The 18,090-nt window shown below is 42.6% G+C and overlaps 1 protein-coding gene across 6 annotated transcripts in view; it reads left to right on the forward strand.

The window, feature by feature from the left end:
• LOC138760672 (uncharacterized) overlaps positions 1 to 18,090 on the forward strand; it is a 184,149-nt gene that overhangs the window by 105,037 nt on the left and 61,022 nt on the right. For 5 of the 6 annotated variants that reach the window (XM_069931593.1, XM_069931594.1, XM_069931592.1 and 2 more), the window contains one exon: positions 14,015 to 14,065. In XM_069931593.1, coding sequence (XP_069787694.1) covers positions 14,015 to 14,065 — 51 coding nt within the window. Of the gene's footprint in view, positions 1 to 11,992; positions 12,153 to 14,014; positions 14,066 to 18,090 lie in introns of all 6 variants that reach the window. The other variant, XR_011355793.1, reaches the window with a different exon arrangement.

The raw sequence follows: 18,090 nt of genomic DNA on the forward strand, positions 1-18,090 counted from the left end.
AATTGAGCTGCTTTGTAATAATGCTGAAAATTTGGTAATCTTAAACCTCCAAATTGAAAATCCCACATCAATTTTCTCATTGCTACTCTCGGAAATTTTCCCTTCCATAAGAATTCTCTAATCGCTTTATATAAATCCTTAAAAAAACTTAGTAAACACAAAGGTAGATCCCTCCACCTAATCAAATCTAATTTAATCCTTTTTAATTAAAGGAAGATAATTAATTGAGTATAATTCTTGAAATTTCGTATTAACATTAATTCCTAAATATTTAATTTGTGTAGTCCACTTCAAATTTGTAATATTTTTATGCACTGAATTTCACTTTTAGCCCAATTTATTTTATAACCAGATAATTGGCCATAAATTTCTAAACATTCTTGAATTGCAGGTAAAAAAGTATCCGAGTCCACCAAATATAATAAAACATCATCAGCAAATAAATTAATCTTGTATTCCTCATTCAGAACTCTCATACCTTTAACATTTTCATTTTGACGTAATAATTGTGCTAAAGGTTCAATAACTATAGCAAATAAAGCAGGTGAAAATGGACATCCTTGTCTAGTAGATCTTATCAAACTAAAAGATTCTGAAATTTGGCCATTAACAGCAATTCTAGCCTTCGGGCTATTATATAAAGCCTTTATCAATCCAATAAATGAAGAACCAAAACAAAATTTCTCAAGTACTTTGAACAGAAACTTCTATTCCATTCTATCAAAAGCCTTTTCTGCATCCAATGAAACCACTATTGGATAATTCATCTGAAATTTAGATTTATTTATCAAGGTTATTAACCGTAAAATATTATCTGACGCATACCTATTTTTTATAAATCCCGTTTGATCACCATGTATAATTTTAGGCAGATATTGAGCTAATCTATTAGCCATAATTTTAGCTACAATTTTATAATCTACATTTAACAATGATATTGGTCTACAAGAAGAAACCTGTAAAGGGTCTTTATCTTTTTTTGGTATAACCGTAATTATTGCGTTAGAACAAGACTCAGGTAATTGAAAAGTATTATAAGTTTGTTGTAATACATCCTTATAAATAGAAGATACATCAGCATAAAAAACTTTATAAAACTCTATAGAAAACCCATCTGCACCAGGTGCCTTTCCATTCAGCATATCTCTTATTGCCATTTCTCCTGGATCCATTCCACGCTGAGTCCTGGCTTTTTGTAAATAGGTAGGCTCAGGTAATTTTGTAAAATGTAATTTTTTAACAATCTGTTGATGTTTCCTTTTACTTTTTTTTTAGCAAATGTACCATTAGGTGTTAATTCAACACCTCATACTATTTATAAACTTTTTAAAAAGTTTTAACGGGCACTTAAAGACAAAACAATAAATCAGAGTCAGGAGAGGACTGGAAGGCCCCCCCCACAATAACATTCCTGAGTTGTCCAGGAAAGGTCCTCCAAGATGGTGACTCCCAGGAATTTAAATTTCCTCCCTCTCTCAACCTCTGATCCCCTAATGATCACTGGATTGTACACCTCTGGTTTTCTCCTCTGAAAGTCCTCACTCAGCTCCTTGGTTTTGGTGACGTTGAGTGCAATGCTGTTGTTAGTACTCCAATCAGCCAAGCTTTCAATGTCCCTCTAGTATACTGACACATTGCCCATATTTATATAACCCACTACCTCGGTAATGTCAGCAAATTTGTGGATGGTGTTATTGTCATATGGAGCCACAGTCATTAGACTGCACTATATACTTATCTCTTGCCTTGCTGGGATGTTGCATAGGGTGTAATCCTGAGATTACAGACCAAAAAGTCCTACTTTTTAACTTTTTGCCTATCTCTATAAATTCTTTTTGCAGAATCTCATCTCTCTTCCTGCTTGTATCGTAGCACCAATATGGACTATGAGTTTTGGCTGCTCATTCTTTTCTTTATGTATCTGCTCAGAAACATCCTTGACCCTGACACTGGAGGGGCAACATGTTAGACTTAAGATGCAATATGACCAAATCTTGAACTTGCTCTGGCATTTAGTAAGATGCTGGGTGATATGATCTTGTCCTTGATTCCTCTTTTCTGTCAAAGCCTCATAATCTTACATAGATTTTACATAGAGAAAAATCGCAAATGTCTCCACAGTATTCAAGAAGGGAAGGAGGCAGCAGAAACAAAATTATAGACTGGTTAGCTTGAAGTCAGTGGTTGGGAAGATATTGGAGTTGATTGTAAAGGCAAAGGTAAAAAGTAAAGGTTCCATTCTCTCTTCTTTGGCTTGGCTTCACGGACGAAGTTTTATGGAGGGGGTAAATGCCCACGTCAGCTGCAGGCTCGATTGTGGCTGACAAGTCCGATGCGGGACAGGCAGACATGGTTGCTGCGGTTCCAGGGGAAAATTGGTTGGTTGGGGTTGGGTGTTGGGTTTTTCCTCCTTTGTCTTTTGTCAGTGAGGTGGGCTCTGCGGTCTTCTTCAAAGGAGGTTGCTGCCCGCTGAACTGTGAGGCGCCAAGATGCACGGTTTGAGGCGATATCAGCCCACTGGCGGTGGTCAATGTGGCAGGCACCAAGAGATTTCTTTAGGCAGTCCTTGTACCTCTTCTTTGGTGCACCTCTGTCACGGTGGCCAGTGGAGAGCTCGCCATATAACACGATCTTGGGAAGGCGATGGTCCTCCATTCTGGAGATGTGACCCACCCAGCGCAGCTGGATCTTCAGCAGCGTGGACTCGATGCTGTCGGCCTCTGCCATCTCGAGTACTTCGATGTTAGGGATGAAGTCGCTCCAATGAATGTTGAGGATGGAGCGGAGACAATGCTGGTGGAAGCGTTCTAGGAGCCGTAGGTGATGCCGGTAGAGGACCCATGATTCGGAGCCGAACAGGAGTGTGGGTATGACAACGGCTCTGTATACGCTTATCTTTGTGAGGTTTTTCAGTTGGTTGTTTTTCCAGACTCTTTTGTGTAGTCTTCCAAAGGCGCTATTTGCCTTGGCGAGTCTGTTGTCTATCTCATTGTCGATCCTTGCATCTGATGAAATGGTGCAGCCGAGATAGGTAAACTGGTTGACCGTTTTGAGTTTTGTGTGCCCGATGGAGATGTGGGGGGGCTGGTAGTCATGGTGGGGAGCTGGCTGATGGAGGACCTCAGTTTTCTTCAGGCTGACTTCCAGGCCAAACATTTTGGCAGTTTCCGCAAAACAGGACGTCAAGCGCTGAAGAGTTGGCTCTGAATGGGCAACTAAAGCGGCATTGTCTGCAAAGAGTAGTTCACGGACAAGTTTCTCTTGTGTCTTGGTGTGAGCTTGGAGGCGCCTCAGATTGAAGAGACTGCCATCCGTGCGGTACCGGATTAATTGTTGAGGTCTTTCATGGCTTGGTTCAGCATCATGCTGAAGAAGATTGAAAAGAGGGTTGGTGCGAGAACACAGCCTTGCTTCATGCCATTGTTAATGAAGAAGGGTTCAGAGAGCTCATTGCTGTATCTGACCCGACCTCGTTGGTTTTCGTGCAGTTGGATAACCATGTTGAGGAACTTTGGGGGGCATCCGATGCGCTCTAGTATTTGCCAAAGCCCTTTCCTGCTCACGGAGTCGAAGGCTTTGTTGAAGACAACAAAGGTGATGTAAAGTCCTTTGTTTTGTTCTCTGCACTTTTCTTGGAGCTGTCTGAGGGCAAAGACCATGTCAGTAGTTCCTCTGTTTGTGCGAAAGCCGCACTGTGATTCTGGGAGAATATTCTCGGCGACACTAGGTATTATTCTATTTAGTAGAATCCTAGCGAAGATTTTGCCTGCAATGGAGAGCAGCGTGATTCCCCTGTAGTTTGAGCAGTCTGATTTCTCACCTTTGTTTTTGTACAGGGTGATGATGATGGCATCACGAAGGTCCTGAGGCAGTTTTCCTTGGTCCCAACAAAGCTTGAAAATCTCATGCAGTTTGATATGCAGAGTTTTGCCGCCAGCCTTCCAGACCTCTGGGGGGGATTTCATCCATACCTGCTGCTTTGCCACTTTTCAGTTGTTCGATTGCCTTATATGTCTCATCCTGGGTGAGGACCTCATCCAGCTCTAGCCTTAGGGGCTGTTGAGGGAGCTGGAGCAGGGCGGAATCTTGGACTGAGCGGTTGGCACTGAAAAGAGATTGGAAGTGTTCTGACCATCGGTTGAGGATGGAGATCTTGTCGTTGAGGAGGACTTTGCCATCTGTGCTGCGCAGCGGGCTTTGGACTTGGGGTGACGGTCCGTACACAGCCTTTAGAGCCTCGTAGAAACCCCTGAATTTGCCAATGTCCGCGCTGAGCTGGGTTCGCTTGGCGAGGCTAGTCCACCACTCATTTTGGATCTCCCGGAGTTTGCGCTGAAGCTGGCTGCATGCGCGACGGAAGGCTTGTTTCTTCTCTGGCCAGGACGGCTTTGTAAGGTGAGCCTGGTGGGCAGCTCGCTTCTTTGCCAGCAGCTCCTGGATTTCCTGTCTGTTATCGTTGAACCAGTCCTTGTTTTTCCTGGAGGAGAAGCCCAGTACCCCTTCAGTGGATTGCAGTATGGTAGTCTTCAGCTGATCCCAGAGGGTTTCAGGGGACGAGTCCATGAGGCGGATTGCATCGTCGAGCTTTGCTTTGAGGTTTGCCTGGAAGTTTCCTCTTACTTCGTCTGACTGCAGGTTTCCAACATTGAACCTCTTTCTGGGGGCTTTACTGTTCCTGGGCTTTGGCTTGAAGTGAAGGTTGAGCTCGCAGCGAACCAGCCGGTGGTCAGTGTGACATTCCGCACTGGGCATGACCCTGGTGTGGAGCACATCTCGTTTGTCTCTTTCTCGCACCAGGACGTAGTCCAGGAGGTGCCAGTGTTTGGATCGGGGATGCATCCAGGTAGTCTTCAGGCTGTCCCTCTGCTGAAAAAGGGTGTTTGTAATGACAAGCCGCTGTTCTGCGCAGAGCTCCAACAGGAGGCGCCCATTGTCGTTGCACTTGCCGACACCATGCTTGCCCAGGATTCCTGGCCAGGTTTCTGAGGCGACGCGAGGTTCCATTACTGTCATGTAATACTACATCTAGAATGTAACATACATGAAATTCTTTAACTTTTGTCTACGGTAAGGCAGACAGAGAGTCACCACTTTGTCCAGCGCCCATCACAGAAACCTACAGCACCTGGTGTTCCTTGGCAATCTCTTAAGAATTGACCAGGCATGAGCCTGCTTAGCTTCTGTGATCAGACAATCTCAGGCATATTCAGGTTATTAGGAGGTTACGGAGTATTTGGAGGTACATGACAAGATAGGCCAAAGCCAATTTGGTTCCTTAAAGAAAATCTTGCTTGACAAACCTATTGGAATTCTTTGAAGAAGTATCAAGCCGGCTCAATAAAGGAGATTCAAATTCAATTCAAATTCAAATTCAAATAGCTTTATTGTCATTGTACAAGTTATACAACGAGATTAAAAAGACAGCAGTTCAAAGTTACCAATGCAGCGACGCAACCACAGGCAGCACCACAGAAGTTAAATAAATAATTTAATTTACAGTGCCGTATATGTCCTTTATGTGAATGGAGGGTGGGGGGGGGGGGGTCGGCTGTATGTATGATAGATGTGGAGGACAGAGAGGGAATTTGTGGATATGTGTGTTCATTATAGAGACAGCCTGGGGGAAAAACTGTTTCTGAGTCTGTTTGTTCTTGTCTTGATTGACCTGTAGCATCTACCAGAGGGTAGTAGGTCAAACAGATGCAGGGCAGGATGGGTGGGGTCCTTTATTATTGCTTGTGCTCTACTGAGGCAACGAGAGGTGTTGAGATCCTTCAGGGAGGGTAGGGAACATCCAATTATCTTTTCTGCTGCCCTCACCACCCGTTGAAGTCTTTGCCGCTCTTCTTCAGTGCAATGGGAGAACCATACTGTGCTGCAGTACAGCAGGATGCTCTGTATGGTGGAACTGTAGAAGGTAATCAGCAGCTTCTGACCCACCTTGCTTTTTTTGAGCATTCTCGAGAAGTACAGGCGTCTCTGAGCTTTTTTGATGAATGCTGAAGTGTTTACAGTCCAGGAGAGGTCGTCAGAGATATTGATGCCCAGGAGGGTGAAACTGTGGACCCTCGTCACACAGTCACCATCTATGTAGAGGGGGGGGGGGGGGGGTCAGACCTGTGCTTCCTGAAGTCCAGAATGATTTCCTTTGTTTTTGTGGTGTTTAGGATCAGGTTATGAGCCCGACACCACTCGGTCAGATTCAGGATTTCATTCCTGTAAGCAGACTCATCTCCCCCTGTGATCAACCCCACCACCGTGTGTCATCTGCAAACTTCGCCACGGTGTTACTGGCGTGGACAGGTCTGCAGTCGGCGGTGTAAAGAGTGAAGAGCAAAGGGCTCAGCACACAGCCTTGTGGGGAGCCCGTGCTCAATGTGCGGGTGGAGGACAGTTGGGTTCCAAGTTTGACTCTATGTGGTCTATCTGTAAGGAAATCTTTGATCCATGAACAGGTGAGAGAATGAAGGCCCAAAGCAGACAGTTTGCTGACTAGGATATCGGGGATGATGGTGTTAAAGGCTGAGCTGAAATCCATGACAGGTGGGGTAGTGGGGGAGTGTGAAGTTGGTACATCATTGGCAACAACAGTGGCCAGGGGTAGGGAGTGATCAGTTGTAGGTTCCGAAATCCCTAAGGTTGAAGTGGGAGGGGGTGACTGTTGATAGTCAGTGGTGGTTGGGGAAACCCCTAATGGAGCAAGGTCCTGGATCGAGGTCATATCTTTGCACCCATCAGGGAAGCCAACGTAGACATACCGGGGGTTCGCATGGAGACGGCAGACCATCTCAAATAGCAGGTCTTATATTGCCTGATGTGCTTCCAGAGCAGGATTGTCCTGCGGAGGTAAGCCAGGCAGGTAGCATAGTTCCTGATGCAGGCTTCCTTGGAAAAGCAAACATCTGTTCATGAGGAGTGTTGTTGCTGGCCGTACATAAAAGTGACCAGACAGAATGGAGTACATCTGGGAGGACTCCTTGCCTTTGGGAGACAAGGGGAGACCTCAGTGCCAGGAGGATGGTCTTCCTTACCATGGTGTTCTCCCTTTCCATTTGTCTGTTACCCCCTAGGATTATAGCTGGTGGACCTGCTTGTGGTGATGACCCTGGCCAACACTCATGAATGATGTCCCTCGGTCACTGTGGATGAAGCCAGGGTAACCAAAGAGCGTGAAGATATTCTGGAAGGCCTTGATAACTGTGGCTGTGGTCATGTCCAGGCAAGGTATGGCAAAGTGGAAACAGGAATATTCAATGATTGTAATGAAGTAGACATTCGGGTTGGAGGAGGGGAAGGGTCCCTTGAAATCAATTCTGAGGCACTCAAAGGAGTGGGTAGCTTTGATCCGATGCGCTTTGTCCAGCCTGTAGAATTCGGTGCAGACCTAGCAGTTTTTTTGTCATTGTCCGGACTTCCTCAACGGATTATGGTATGTTCCGAGATTTGATAAAATGGAAAAACCTAGTAACTCTGGGGTGGCAAAGGTCCTTGTGGAGAGCCTGCAGTCTGTCCATTTTTAAAAAGATATTTTATTTTAAAGTTTCAATCCACAATGCAGTCAATTACAAGGTTGTAAATCAAACATCAAACATTAATTACACTACATTGTGTTTGATCCCCCTCCTCCCTAAAAGCCACTGGAAAAAAGTCAAAAATAGAAATATTGGAATAGATATAGCAAAAAAAAAGAAAATGAGGATTACCTCAGAAGTATTCTTCACCACACAATGTCATATATTTATATATATTTTTGAAGGAGAGTCATATATTAAAAAAATTAGTCTCTAAATGAACATTTGACTTATAAATATAGACATCCATTTTACAAAGTTGTCTCGCATTAATCTCTTCATCTCCTAGTATTCCTTATCAATTAGTTGAATTTAATATAATAAACTACCCTTTCTATTTATTAATGTATATCAATATACTATTCCTTTATTTCTGCCCGAACTATCCTTCAGTAATTCAAATCTTACTTATGAGTTTCTCCTAAATTCTCTTGAAATCTGGATATAAAAGGAAAAATTAATAGTGAATTTAACCATACCATTGATTAATGCATATTTGATAATAATTCCCCCCTAATAGCACTGTTTAAATATCCACAGTGCCACGCCCCCCTCTATTGTTAAGGATGCAGTGCCTGCCGCAAAAAAAGCACATGATCAGAGGCTCCCAGACACCCTTAAACTCCCAGGTATACATATCTTTTAATAATGTATCAACCTTAATAATTAAATTACAACAATCAATGAAATAAACACATCTCATTCCCACGGTTCATTAATAGCAAATATCTCCACAAATTCTGCTGCATGTTTACAATCTGTAAAAAGCTCTTGTTGCCATCAGGTAATGAGATCTTTAACGTAGCTGGGTAACGAAGTACAAACTTATAACCTTTTTCCCAAAGGGTTTTCTTAACTGGATTGAACTCCCTTCTTCTGGTCATTAATTATGTACTAATATCTGGGTAGAAGAAAATCTTTCATCCATGGTATTCAAGTGGGTTCTTTCCTGTGCTTGCTCTTCAGATGCCAAGGCTAAGATTTTTCTTTATCTTGATATTTTAAACATTTAACCACTATAGAGCAAGGCTTTGCATCTGGTTGTGGTCATGGCAGTTTGTCCATTTGAACACTAGCAATGGTTCCTTGGGAAAGAGTATCTGGAGGCTCATTAAGTTTGACGGGCTGGTAGAGAATGGCATAATTATAAGAGGACAGCTTGATTCTCCCCCTGAGGATCTAATTTTTGATTTTTTTTTCCCCTTTGCTTATTTTTAAACATGAATGCTATCGCTCGCATATCATGAGGAGGGTGAACCATTTCCTGGCGAGGTAATGCCTCCAGTGATGTACAGCCTCCATGATTGCCTGGCCCTCCTTCTCAACAGAGGAGTGGTGAATTTTAGGGCCTGGGAGGGTCCATGAGATAAAGATGACAAGTCTGCCCGCTTGATTGAGTGTGGCAGCAGGGCAAAGTAAGACGCATTGTTCTTCACTTGGAACAGTGTGGACTCATCTATGGCAAGCATGGTTGCCTTGGTGATATCATCTTTGATGCTGTTGAATGCAGCTTGGGCTTCTGGCAGAGGAAACATGGTAGCTTTGACCAATGGGTGAACCTTGTCTGCATAGTTAGGGACCCATTGAGTGTAGTATGAGAAGAACCCGAGGGATCTCTTTAGTGCTTTGAGGGTATGTGGGAGGGGTAGCTCCATCAGTGGACTCATGCCATCAGGGTCAGGGCCAAAGATGCCATTCTCAACCACGCAGTCAAGCATGGCTAGCTGTGCTGTCCAGAAAACGCATTTATCTTCGTTATAAGTAAGGTTCAAGCACTTTTCTGCCCAGAGGAACTTGCAGAGGTTTGCATTATGATCCTGCAGGTTGTGGCTGGAGATAGTAACATTATCTAGGTATGGGAAAGTGGTCTGGAGATCGTAGCGGTCCATCTTTTGCTGGAAGATGGAGACCCCATTTGTGACACCGAAAGGGACCCGGAGGAAGTGGTAGAAGCAGCCATACACCTCAAATGCTGTATATTGTCAACCCTCTGGTGATATGCCGACTTCAGGTCAGTCGAGAAGAATACCCAATATTGTGCAATCTGGTTGACCATATCAATATGTGGGGAAGGGTGTAAGCATTGAGCTGATAGTCTGACTGTAGTCTATGACCATCCTATTCTTATCTCCGTTCTTTACCATGACCACCCGGGCCCTCAAAGGGCTGTTACTGGCCACGATGATGCCTTTGCCCAATAAGCACTGAACCTCTGCCTTAAAGAACATCCTGTCAGCCACACGGTACCTGGCGGCCACTGGCTTGCAATCAGGAGTAAGGTTGGTGAACAACAGTGGGGGATTGACTTTGAGGGTTGAGAGACTACACGTCGCCTGTAGGGGGCCATCTGTGAGCTCTTCGATGCAGACAATGGTGGGGGGGTAAGGGGCCCATCAAATTGCAGAGTGACTTTCTGAAGTTGGCACTGGATATTCAGCCCCAGAGACAAGGGGGCACAGAGTTGTGGGATAATGAGCAGTCTGAAGCATTTGTACACTACACCTCCAACAGTGAGGGTCACTACACAGGGTGCAAGTGAGGCTGCCATGTATGATTTGGAAGTGAGTGATATCCTGTATTTGGTGGGCCGTACTTTAAGGGAAAGTTTTTTAGTGGTATCGGGGTGGATAAAGCTTTTTGTACTCCCACTATTGAATAAACAGTTGATATCGCACCCATTTACTTGGACATCCATCATGGACATAGCGTGTTTGCATAGTGTCTCCTGGTTCAGGGAGATGGGGGCCAGAATAGATTCATTGTCTGAGTCGATGGGTGCTCACGTGCCTGAGATGGCTGCCCTCGACCCCAAGATAGCTGGCCCCAACCTCTCGTAGTATCATATTTCTGGGAAGATGGCATTTGGCGTGCAGTCCAAAATGGCAGTCTGGCTTTGGACATGGCATCGCTGGTGTGCAGGGAAGATGGTGCCAATCGTACTGCCCAGAGTGCCAACTATTTGCATACGGCGTTGTTAGTTTTTGCGGATGGTGTAATGCCCCTCTTTCTGGCACCTGGAACACACTGCATCCTTGGCAGGATAGTGTTTCCTTGGATGCTAACTCTGCCCTCAGAAGTAGCACTTGGAGAGATCACCTGCAATGGCAGCCAAGGTCAGATCACTGGAGTAGTGGGAGAGTGTAGGGGACCAATCACTCATGGGGCAGGAAAGTGTCTCATCCCAGGATAGTGGCGCCTGCAGCCACCAAGCAGCTAAGTAATCATCTGAGTTCTGGAGGGCCACCTCCAGTGTTTCTGTAAGTTCAACTGCCCTTTGTGGATCAAGTACTTTTTGTACCAATAGCCATTGCCGAATGTACCTGGAGTGGATACCGGCCACGTACACGTATCTGATAAGGTCCTCTATGTTCTGGGTGGCCGCCTTAGAGTCGCACACTCTACACAGGACCTGGAGGGTCCACAGGTACTCAGTGCTTGACTCACCACATTGCTGTTTTCTGGTAGCTAGGAGTTGCCTGGAAAAAGACCTCATTAACCTTCTTGTGATACTGGACCTTGAGGATCGCCATAGCCGCTTGGTACGAACTGGCGTTGCTGATCATTGAGATCACTTGGGGCCTGACTTTCCAAAGGAGTAGTTTCAGTCGATTAGCATCCATGATGATGGCATACGTGACCACCGCCAGGAAGTTTTGAAAGCAGCATGGCCAAAGTTCAAATGTGTTTGGGGTGTCTGGTGACCAAGGGTCGATACCAAGCTTCTCAGGTTTCAGGTACAGTTCCATGCTTTCTTTTTGAAATTTTTAGTTAATAAAATTGATGTATCATCAATAATCACAAAAGGCTGGAGTTGTCAAACTATCAGGCTGGACTGAAACAACCATCAACCTCATTGACTGATCGAAGCAAAGAGAAAGGGGGAGTATACTATGGCCTATGGGTAGGATCAGTTTCAGGAGGCATGTCCAGCCGGTAGCAGCCAATCATGGTATAACAGTGGTTTACCACATTATGCTGGCAAATTCTTTGTGTCTCTGTCATTCTTCTTTTTACACTGATGTTTGATTGATCAGCAAAAGTTAATGTAAAAACACATAGTTCCTTCATCGAATTTAAATAGTTTGAGGCCGCAGTTGATGACTGTGGCACTACATTGATTACATTTCGGCAGCTTTAAAGGTTCATTTTCATTTTTGCTTTCTGTTAGCCAACCAAATTTTGAAATATGCTGATATTTCAGCCTGAATACCATGAGCTTTTTTTGTTTTCACCTTCTATGTATCACTATATCAAATGTCTTTTCAGAATTCAAATACTCCACACCCGATGGTCTTCTATTGTATATCCTTCTTGATGGATCTGCAAAGAACAATACAGTATTTATTTTGTTAAATATGATGTCCTGTACAAAATAAAATCACATTGATTGTGTTTAATTTTTTTTGTTTTGACTCACCTAGGCGATTTGGCTTATCTATCAATCTATGTGGCTTATTACACTTGACTTGGCTTGATTCTTGCTTTAAATGGGAAGCATTCTCGTATCCAGTACTAATATGCTGATGAGAAAGAAAAAGAATAAAGTCTGAAATTATTCTAGGTTCATAATCATTGCACCAGGTATTTAATCATTAATTAAACTGTTAGGAAATACATTGCTTGATGTTCAAAACAACTGCTAATTTGTAGAAACTGGATCTGCACCCTCCATCTATGGAAATGGCGAGCAAAGGATGTGATAAACTATGATCATGCAATTCGATGGTTCCACACAGTTCCATACTTTGTTGCATTTCATTATTTATTAGAAGCAATTCAGAATGTTTACTAGACTAATACTGGGAATGGGCAAATCTTATGAATTAAAACCAGAGAGGTTAGGCATCTGTAGGAGTTTAAGAAGAGTGAGAAAGGCCTTGATTGAAACCGATAAGATCCTTTGGGCTTTTGGCAGGGAGGACACAGAGGAAATTTTTTCGTCTTGTGGGAGAATCTAGAGCTTGAGGTTACCATTTATAAATAAGTTACTGTTCAACACAGAAATGAGCTTTTAGAACCCTCTTCCTCAAAGGTTTGTGCAGGCAAGAATTTTTGAATAGTCATTGTTTTTAGATTTTTGATATGCAAGAGGGCGAAAAGTTCATGCAGATAGACTTGAATGTGAAGTGTCATCAGTATCAGATCAGCCATGAAGTCCTGAATGATGAAACATAATCAGGAATTGAATTCCTGTGCCACTTTGCCAGACTTGTCTCAATCATATATTTTGGTTCTGAAGTCAGAGTTATATTTTCACTGATGTCTGAAATGAGTTAAAAATGTAATACTAGAAGATCTAAATATGTCAACTCATCATGATGGATTTTTTGAATATTTAATGTAATCAACATATATAAGATCAAACAATTGAGAATAATATTTCAAGTTACATAATAGAATGTTAACAATTATGTTGAAACTATATATAGAAAAATAACTAAAACTAAAACCCCTCCCCCCCCACAACTGAGTAAATAATTAATTCGGATTGCATCAGGTGACACTCAGAAATCTCAAAAACATCAAAAAATCATAATTTTATTTCTTCAGGGAAAACTTTGTGGAAGAGGAAAAATGTAAAAGTAAATATAAATTTTATAATTTTAACTTCATAAATCTAGCGTACGGACCCCAAATTTGAAAAAAAATAGAGTATTTATTTCTCATGCCACCTCTCTAAAATTAGTGAGACATCAGATTTCCATGTTGCAGCAACACATTTCCTTGCTATTACTAAAGCCAACTTAACAAATGTCAATTCGGAAGCTGACAACAATAATTCAGGGCTGACACTTTCAAAATTACCTTACAAAAATAATTTAGGGTTTAAAGGAAAATCCTCCCCCATTATCCATTGTAAAAGTTTATGAATAGAAACCCAAAAAGTATTAACCTTTGTACAAGACCATGTCTTTGGCTTGGCTTCGCGGACGAAGATTTATGGAGGGGGTAAATGTCCACGTCAGCTGCAGGCTCGTTTGTGACTGACAAGTCCAATGCGGGACAGGCAGACACGGTTGCAACGGTTGCAGGGGAAAATTTGTTGGTTGGAGTTGGGTGTTGGGTTTTTCCTCCTTTGTCTTTTGACAGTGAGGTGGACTCTGCGGTCTTCTTCAAAGGAGGTTGCTGCCCGCCGAACTGTGAGGCGCCAAGATGCACGGTTTGAGGCGATATCAGCCCATTGGCAGTGGTCAATGTGGCAGGCACCAAGAGATTTCTTAAGAAATGCCAATTTCTATTTCACATCTGAAACATTGATCCGATAAATTCAGTTTCCATCTATTTAATTTCTGAGGAGTAAATATACAATTGATGTAAAAAATTATAATGAAGTCATCTATATCGTACATTAATAGTATTTATCACAACTTCTTTACACAAATTTTTGCCAATCTTCTTGTTCTATGGTGACTCATCATGATGGTTCTTTTATTTTATTTTAGGAAATGGGGTTGTTGAACCAGAAACTACAATTCTTAGATCAGAGAATGCAGGTAAGTGAGTAAAGTCAGAACATCTTTCAAGGGAGTAAACCATCACAAGGTTCAGATCCAAATGGCGTACCTGGCAGGGTACTGAAAATCTGTGCTAACCAACTAGCTGGAGTGCTCACAGACATTTTCAATCTCTAACTGCTGCAGTCGGAGATTCCCACCTGCTACAAAATGGCAGCAATCATACCGATGTCCAAGAAGAACAGAGCGAACTGCCCCAACGACTATCACCCAGTAGCACTCACATGTACTGTAATGAAATGCTTGTGAAAGGTTGGTAATGGCCAGAATTACTCACACCTAAGAAAAGACCTGGACCCCCTGAAATTTGCCTCTGTCACAATCATTCCACAGGAGATGCATTCTCACTCTCCACTCAGCCCTGGATCACCTGGACAACAGCAATACATACATCAGGCTGCTTTTTATCAATTGTAGCTCAGCTTGCAACGCCATCATCCTCTCAGTACTCGTAAGCAAGCTTCAAAACTTGGGACTCTGCACCTCCCTCTGTTACTGAATCCTCAAGGATGCGTGCTTAGCCCATTGCTCTACTCACTCTACACCCATGACTGTGTGGCTAGGCACAATTCCAATGCCATCTACAAATGTGCCAATGTTGGCAGAATCACAGACGGAAACAAGGAAGCATACAGGAGTGAGATAGATCAGCTGGTTGAGCGGTGTGACTAGCCTCACATCAACAACCTTGCACTCAAGGTTAGCAAACCGAGGAATTGATTGTGGACTTCAGGAAGGGGAAACCAGTCCTCATCCACAGGTCAGCAATGGAGAGGGTAAATGACTTCAAATTCCTGAGTGTTAACATCTAAAAAGGTCTATCCCGGGCTTACTGTGTTGATGCAATCATGAAGAAGGCTCACCAGCAGCTATATTTCGTTAGGGGTTTGAAGAGATTTGGTATGTCACAAAGATCTGCAAATTTCTATAGGTGTACTATGGAAAACATTCTGATTGGTTGCATCACTGGTATGGAGGTACCAATACACAGGACAGGAAAAGGCTACAGAGCTTTGTAAACTCAGCCAGTGCCATCATGGTCATTAGTCCTCACTTAATTAAGTACATCTTTAAGAGGCAATGTCTCAAGAAAGCAGTTTACCATCAAGAACCCTGAACACCCAGGTCTTTCTCTCTGCTACCATCAGGAAGAAGGTACAGGAGCCTGAAGATGCACACCCAATGTTACAAAACAAAACAGCTTTTTCCCCTCCACCATCAGATTTCTGAACAGACAATGAACCTCTAGACACTACCTCATTTTTTTATATTTTTGCACTAATTTTTTTGTTACATATTGCATTTACGGAACCGTAATTTATTGCAATTTTGCACCTGTAATGCACAATACTGCTTCTGCACGATGCTGTAACAGCGCCAGCAACCTGGGTTCAAATATGATGCTATCTATTTGTACATTCTCCAGTTTCCTCCCACCCTTCCAAGTATATGGATGTGGTAGGTTAATTGGGTGGCGCTGACTCATGGACCAGAAGGGCCTCCTACCGTGCTGTATGCCCAAATTTAAAATTATTAATTTATAACAACAAATTTTGTGACGTGTTCCTTAAAATAAACCTGATTCTGATTCTTATAAAGTTCAAAGTTCAGATTTATTATCAGAGTACATGTATTATATCACATACAACCCTGAGATTATTTTTCCTGAAAGCTGGGCAGAATTTTTTTAATCAGCTGTGCCAAATCTCTACTCAAGAAAAGATATGTATGCAAAAGAGAGAAATGTAAATAAAGATAGAAATGAGAACAGACTGTCCAAACCAGAAAAAAAATAGTAATAAATAAAGTGCACAAGTAAGAGTCCTTAAATGAGTCCCTGATTAAGTTTGTTGTTGAGGAGTCTGATGCTAGAGGAGTAGCAGTTGTTCCTGAACCTGGTGGTACTAGTTTTGTCACAACTATAACTCTTTCCTGATAGCATTAGCGAGAACAGAGTATGTCCTGGGTAGTGTGAATCTTTGATGATTGCTGCTGCTCTCTGACAGCAGAATTCCATGTACATTTTCTCAATGGTGAGGAGAGTTTTGCCAGTGATGTACTGGGTTGTACCACTACCTTTTGCAGGGCTTTCCACTCAGAGGTAATGGGCCTACCAGACCAGGCAATGATAAGCTCATCAGCATACTTTCCACTACACAGAAGTTTGCTAAGCTTTTCGATGTAATTCCAAGTCTCCACAAACTCCTGAGGATGAGCTTCCTTCATGATGGCATTAGTGTGTTGGGTCCAGAAAAGGTCCTTTGAGATAGTGACTCCCAAGAATGGACAACTTCAAGTTCTTTATTTATATAGCATATTTTTTCAACTTGCATTGACCAAAGTGCTGTTCAAACTAAGGCAATTGATTAAACAACAGATTAAGACAGTAAAAATAGACCACAATTGCAGTGAATAATGCAACGCTTTCAGAGGTTAGGAGCGTACAAAGGGTTTTAGGCATTAAATGCTAACGACGGAAGGTATGTTTTTAACCTGTATTTAAAGCAGTTGAGGGAGGGGGCTAGTTTAATGGTCAGGGGAATGCTGTTCCACAGTTTGGGAGCTGCCACCACAAAGGCCCGGTCACTCCTTTAGTGTGTGTTTAGAGCATGGATCAGCTAGGTGTCCTGCGGTAGCTGACATGAGCTGCTTGGAAGTGGAGTAGGGCTTAAGCAGATCAGAGATATGGGGGGGGGGGGTGCAGTGGGCAAGGTCATTGAGGGCCTTGTATGTATATAGCAGCAGCTTGAAGTTAATTCTGAGCTGAACCAGACACTGAAAGACTGAGTTCCTCCACCATTTCAGTGTGTTTTTATTTAAATTTGCTCACCCTCTCGACTTCTCATCTGATCCCCCAATGATCACTGGATTGTACGCCTCTGGGTTTCTCTTCATAAAGTCCATAATCACCTCCTTGGTTTGGTGCCATTGAGTGTGAGGTTGTTAGTAGAACACTATTAAGCCAAGTCTTGTATGCTACACATTAAAGGTATTTGAGAATATTTGGAACTGAGTGAAAATTTGGCTGGTTGTGATAATAGGTGCAAGGAATGCAGATATCTGAATAAATGCCATTTAGTAATTTTATTGCCGGGAACTCTATTAAATTTTTGCTTTCTCTAATTCATTTTGAATGCAGCTATTGCTCACCACAACTAGCTTCCATTAAAGTATTGACCACAGTCATGTAAGCTGAGTCTGTTAACTTTATGATCCTTTAAGATCTTCCAAGGTTTTGTTGTAGCTGAGGAATCTGTTCTTCAGTTGATCAGCAGGATTGCAGATTTTGCTGCAAGTCACAATAACTTACAAAGCCTCAAGCCCCTATCACACTGGCATCTTGTCCTAGTAATTGATGCCCAGTCTACCAATTAAGGGTCCAGTGTGAAAGCTCCTTAATTGGCATGCTGGTATCAAATCATGCCAGGAAAGATGCAACCTAGTTTGGTAGCATCATCCCCTGTATCTGATGACACCTGCGTGCTGATTAGCTCAGTGTTAAAGAGACAAATAGGACAAATGGGATAAAGTAGTGCAGGGATGTGAAGGAAACAAAAAATTAAAAAGGTATCAATTTTGCCGACCTATATAAACCATTATAAATGTCTAAAGATCGTGGGAAAGTCGCAACAGGAGCAAGATATGGCAAATCTACCCTCCCAGAATTCCATGTGGCAGAGAAACCGCTCCATAAGTACCTGGACATAAGTCCTCTTTCCTTGCTGCATGGAATTCTGGGAGGGTAGGTCCACCATCGCTCTTTCCCATGACTGTTATAATTTGTGCTCTATTTCTGCTATTGCCTCTCGAGCTTTTACATGGTATTTATAAAGTGTGCGTCGATGTGTTTCATACAACTTTACCATAGTCTCTTATAAATTTATAAAGGTTTATAATAGGTTGGCGCAACAACACAGCTGAAGGGCTCATATTGTGCTATACATAATGCTTAATCATGTTAAAATTAGGCATGATTAATTTTGTTTAATACAAGATCATAATGC

Source organism: Narcine bancroftii, chromosome 4 (genome assembly GCF_036971445.1).
Source record: "Narcine bancroftii isolate sNarBan1 chromosome 4, sNarBan1.hap1, whole genome shotgun sequence".
Taxonomy (NCBI): Eukaryota; Metazoa; Chordata; class Chondrichthyes; order Torpediniformes; family Narcinidae; genus Narcine; species Narcine bancroftii.